Raw genomic sequence first — 6,000 nt, forward strand, 5'->3', positions numbered from 1 at the left:
AAATATCGAAACATTTATGACGCGTTTTACTCTCTCATAGCTACATGGTGAGTAGATAGGCCCTATCATTTTGAGGTAAAAAAAAAAAAACGTCTGAAAAATGTGTATCTTTAAAGAATGTCTACCGAACACCATTTTGTCACTTTATTGGTAGTTAATCCATAATAACATGCAGTTATTGTGTTGATTATTAGCTTCTTTGAGCTAGCTTAAAAAGTATAAAAAATTTTCACTAACGTTTTTGTGTTATTCCATAAAATTGTCACAACTGTAGCAGTCACGACAAAAGGGAACACATAATCCTTTATTTAGAGGAAATAAATGCAATTTTATTACAGCTGTTAGTATTGTATCATGTTAGTATGTGGGTTGCCATACCAAAACATTACTGCCACTGACAAATGTGCAGCCACAACTGAAACATGGGATGTTTTGTCAAAAATAAACTATCTGAATTATCAACTAAGATGTTACGATAGTGTTTGGTTCTGTGTTTATTCAAACTAATGAATCCTTAACTTTGAAATCAGTACGATCAACGTTTTGCGTTTTACAAAGAAAAACTGGATTCCAATTACAACGAATCTCATAAATCACACTTGAAATATTGTTAAAATTGTAATTGTTATCGATTTACCTTTTAACTTTTTTAATAAAATAGAAAAACTATATATATTTACAAGGAAGATGTAAGCAAAATCTTAATATGTCAATACAAACCTTAAATTATATATTACTGTTTCATAGTGACAAATTTGGAAATGAACTGAGAATTAACTGCACAATCACTAAATGTGTACCTTGGATATTATAGACGTTTTTCCTGAACACGGAAGTAAGTCCGACTCTCAACTGAAAGAATGCTTTGCATTTCCGGTCTGCATTGTTTCTAGTCAAATTAGGGTATATTCCGAACTAATGAACTAATGTTAAACCTATTAAAATGTTTTTAAAAAGCACATGGCTCCATAGCGCCATCACTTGGCAATGTCGCAATGACCGTCATTTGTCAGTGCCTCACTTTAATGAGTGTGTAGATGACACGAAGCAGCGGACGGTTAGCTACATTAAAAACAGATGGACGCTATTTGAATGGGTTCCTATGGAAACCGGAACAGAAAAGCATTCAATCTGACGTTAGAATATTTTTTCCCAAGATGTTTCCAACTTTGACTTTGAACCAGTTTTGTAGAATGGCCCATACACAACAGGGGCAGTGTTGCCAGATCTGGTTGACGATTTCCAGCCCAAAAGCTCACCAAAACCCGCCCACTTCAACAAAAACCAGCCCAAATTTTAACTGCCAAAATAATGAGAATTTTATTGCCATGTCAAGGCTGATAAGGACCATTTTTATCTCTTGAAAAAAAGAATAACGACAAAATAAAATAAAGATAAATCAATTTCACAGGAATATGGATCAAAACAGTCCGAAAATATGCGTAAAATGTCCAGAAATCTTTTCAAAGTGGAAATTAACCGATGACTTTAACCCTTGGAAAAACGCAGCATTTTCAATGTCCACAGTAAAAAATATGCTAATTTCTGTGCAAAAAGTGCACAATAAAGTGATGAGAAACAAATGTAATGTAAAACCCCGTCATTCACCAGTCATCACATCTCACTAACGTAAAAGACGTAAATTGATTGACAGGTCTCTGTTAAACTAAACCAGTAATGGTTACGTTAAGCAAAAATGAGTATGACTGCACTACACATTATATTACTGTGATACTTTGAGCTCGAACGTACTAAAATAACATGACTAATGATAAACGCGAAGAAAAAAAAACAGCTGATTTTAATTCTAACTTTTAATTTTTTAAAGCAGCCCAAATTTTGTCTACCCACCCAATGCGTTATTCTCCGGTCCAAGCCGATCAAAAGAAGCCCAATTGGGCGGAAACTCGCCCAATCTGGCAACACTGAACAGGGGTCACTGTCCACAAAACAAAATCCATGAGATCACATATAGAGACAATATATTTTTATGTAGAAGTACAGTTATTAGACAAACCACATTACAAACATTATACAAACATTACAAACCAAACAAGAACTGAACCACGTCATTCATGTTACGTCAGTTGTTCAATATCAAGTATGCATTAAATCTGTTAAATCCCTCATTTTTTTTCATTCATAACTAAATGTTTTAAACAGGCAAAACACTCGAGCAGCACAAACGCACGCATATGTACAAATCAACATAATTCAAAAACAATAAAACACCTCTTCAAATTGAAGGTCAGGATGATTTTACAGGCATCTACTGTTAGTGTGTGAGATATAAATACAAAGAAAGTGTTACAGAAAATCCAGTGCGAGCATTTCGCCATCACTGGTAAATAAAGGCACCAGTTTGTAATACTCTAGTCAGGAGCTCTACTGAATTAAAGGGTGTTACGTAAGTCCTTAATGAATAATGCTTGAACTTTTCCACATTTTAGTTCAAGTTGAAGTTAGTTGTGAAGAGTTAATGGTATAATGTAACCTTTACACATGAAATGACCTCAAAATGTTTTATGTACAACTTGGTTACTTTAATGTGATAATCTTTTAAGATAATGCTGTAGAAGGTGACAAGCAGTTGAAATCTGTTCCCTTCAGTCCTGAGAGGAAATGACAGGGCAGGGCCGGTCAGGGTTTGTCCTCCTCGATGGTAAAGCTTTCCATGGGTTGTTTGCCCAGGTTATAAATGTCCTCCAGCAGACCACGTGGAGTCAGGATGTGCGTCGAGCCTACGGACAACAAAAAAGGCATTATTTAAACCATTTCAAAACACAGGCTGCATTTTAAGCCTCTTTCTAGGTTTCTTGAATCATCTCATATGGACTCTTACCGATGATGACCTCACAGGATTTATTAGCGTGTGTGACTTCATAAGCACAGCGCATTTCTGAGTAACTGACCCCACCCAGAACAAAGACGATGAGCCGAGAGCCGCTCCTGAGATCATCCGGAGAACTGCCCTTGTGCTTCTGTCGCGCGCTGACGGGGAACAGACCAGACACATTAAACCACATAGTGCATTAGAAATTAAAAAGAAATCATATACACACACACACTACTGTTCAAAAGTTTGGGGTCGGAAGATTTCTAAAAAAAAAAAAAAAAAAAAAAAAAAGTTTTTTGAAAGAAGTCTCTTGTACTCACCAAAGCATTTATTTGATGAAAAAAAGTGCAATCAGTAATACTGCATTAAACATTATTATTAATAAACATTATTACAATTTAAAATAGCTTTTTTGTGCGTTAACATTTACATTTAGTCATTTAGCAGATGCTTTTATCCAAAGCGACTTGGAAGCAATCAAAATCAGCAAAAGAGCAATAACATGCAAGTGCTATGCCAAGTCTCAGATTAGCTTAATGCAGTATACGTTGCAATGTTTTTTTTTTTTTATAAATATATAGTAAATAAAAGAAACGGATAGAACAGAAAAATAATAGAGCAAGCTAGTATTTTTTTGTTGTTGTTAATTGTATAATAAATAAAAAAAGATATAAAAAAATAGTAGTTTTTTTTTTTTTTTAAGAATAGAAATACAGGTTATGTGCCAAAAAATTGAATATTGAGGGAAAGTCCATTTATTTCAATAATTTGTTTCCAAAAAGTGAAACTTGTATGTTATATTAGTTCACTACACATAAAGTGTAATATTTTAAGCCTTTGTTTCAATTTGAATGATTATGGATAAAAAAAATAAATAACAAAAATCCAGTATTTCACAAATTAGAATATCATGGCAAAGTTCAAAATTGTAGGCTCCCCTTGTCGAAGGCTGTACCCAAAATCGCCCCTATACCCTCATTCACTATTCCCTACATTAGTCCACTCGTACAGTTCACTTGAAGGAGTGAATGAAAACGAGTGAGTGAATTCGGACACTAAGAGCACCGGAAGGACTGCCGCTTTGCATAGTATTGCTTACTGTTTAACAATCATTTAAAATGGACAGTTCGAGTAGTAAGATTAAAGGATTTATCTGTCCACTATGGTTTCGAACACCACTTAAAATGGCTGTCCCCTCAAATAGTGCAGTATTTGAGGGTATAGGCGGCGATTTCGGATACAGCCCCAATCTAGTCAGCTAATTAACGCAAAACACCTGCAAAGGTTTCCTCAGCCTTTAAATTGTCTCAGTCTGGCTTAGTAGGCTTCAGAATCATGGGGAAGACTGCTGACTTGACGCTTGTGCAGAAGACCATCATTGACACCCTCCATAAGGAGGAAAAGTCTCAAAAGGCAATTGCAAAAGAAGCTGTATGGTCACAGAGCGCAATATCGAAGTATATTAACTAGGGTGGGCATAGATAAATTTTTTTAATCTAATCTAGATTAAATCTTGGAATTAATCTAGATTAAAATGGCTAATTTGAATTCTGCTGAAGGCATTCAGAATATGTGCGCTACCCAAATAATGACTAAAAGTAAGTCTTCGAAAACGGGCCAGGTGGCGCATTAGATCAGGCGCTCATCTCCTGTTTACAAAATGCATCACAAACTGCTTGACAATTGTTTTTACAACATAATTATGTATACAAACTTGGTAACCAAGTACTTCTGCGCAAAAGGCTGCACGACGTGCGCGTTGCCGTTAAATACACAGACGCGCACGGGCATGGATTTCTGCGTGCATAGTCTTCCATTAAACTGCGTTGCTTTTAGAAGCGTCAATTCAGTTGTTGCATATGGTTTAATGTCTTTATTTCGGGATTATCAAAGTAAATTATAACTCACGTGCCCCAGTAAAAGGGTCTAGCAACGCACCTGCCCTGAAAGCGGCTTCATAACTGCATCAATGTCAGCACGTCTCATTTGATGTGGTAATTTCACAGAAGTTGAAGACTCGTTCTCGCCCCGTACAGTGCAATTCGACTAGGTATACGTCATCCGCCGCTAAATATCAAGGTGAAAGTCATCATATCTTGCGTAGTTTAGACCCAGCTCCCAACCCAACTTTGAGAATAGATTAACGGCGATATTTTTTTTAATCGCCCGATAAGAGTCTCACGTTAACGCCGATAACGGCCCACCACTAATATTAACAGAGTGTTCAGAGGAAGGAAAAAATGTGGCCGGAAAAGGTGCACGAGTGACAGGGATGACCGTAGCCTTGAGAGGATTGTCAAGCAAGGGAGGTTCTGGGGGAGCTTCATAAGGAGTGGACTGAGAACCACAACATACAGACGTCTGCATGGCATGGGCTACAGCTGGAGAATTAAGGAGAAAAAGTACTGGTTCATTTGGAAATCAGGTCCCAGAGTCAAGCTGCTTAAGTCCAGTGTGAAGTTTCCACAGTCAGTGATGGTTTGGGGAGCATGTCATCTGCTGGTGTGGGTCCATTGTCTTTTATCAAGTCCACAGTTGACGTTTTGGAGATGATGATTTTATTTTCCAGCAGGATTCGGCACCTGCCCATAAAGCCAAAACTACCAATACCTGGTTTAATAGCCATGGAATAACTGTACTTGATTGGCCGGCAAACTCGCCTGACTTAAACCCCATTGAAAATCTATGGGGTAATGTCAAAAGGAAGATGAGCGAACAGAGACCCTGAAATGCAGACGAGCCAATATCAAAGCAACTTGGGCTACCATAACACCTCAACTGTGTCAAAGGCTGATCGCCTCCATGCCACGCCGCCTTGATGCTGGAATTAGTGCAAAAAGAGGCCCAACAAAGTACTGAGTACATCATGCAGTACATTAACACACTTTTCAGAAGGCCAACATCTGTTTAAAGGAGAACTCCGGTGTGATATTGACCTAAAGTGTATTGAATCATGATACCGAGTGTAAACGTACCTTGCATATCTCATCTCGTCTTGTCCACTGCTGTCGAAATCTGGGGTCAGTTATCCGATGCTCACAACAGCTTGTCAATGAGATCAATGGGGCATCGAAGCAGTCATGTAAATAAATCACTGTTTTACGCCATTTACGAGGCACAAAGTAGCGCCACACTTCATCGGTAGACTTCCAAGGGCCCTGACA

General features: G+C 37.5%; 1 protein-coding gene across 1 annotated transcript; it reads right to left on the minus strand.

The window, feature by feature from the left end:
- Positions 1-1,972: 1,972 nt before the first annotated feature.
- On the minus strand, positions 1,973-3,045 carry LOC141290497 (syntaxin-binding protein 3-like). Its single transcript, XM_073822625.1, has 2 exons — positions 2,843-3,045; positions 1,973-2,741 (listed from the first exon to the last, which is right to left on the minus strand). Exons 1-2 carry the CDS (start codon positions 3,024-3,026, stop codon positions 2,641-2,643), a joined length of 285 nt encoding a protein of 94 aa, XP_073678726.1. The 5' UTR covers positions 3,027-3,045; the 3' UTR covers positions 1,973-2,640.
- Between the last annotated feature and the right edge of the window lie 2,955 nt (positions 3,046-6,000).

Source organism: Garra rufa, chromosome 18, assembly GCF_049309525.1.
Source record: "Garra rufa chromosome 18, GarRuf1.0, whole genome shotgun sequence".
In the NCBI taxonomy this organism is placed as follows: Eukaryota; Metazoa; Chordata; class Actinopteri; order Cypriniformes; family Cyprinidae; genus Garra; species Garra rufa.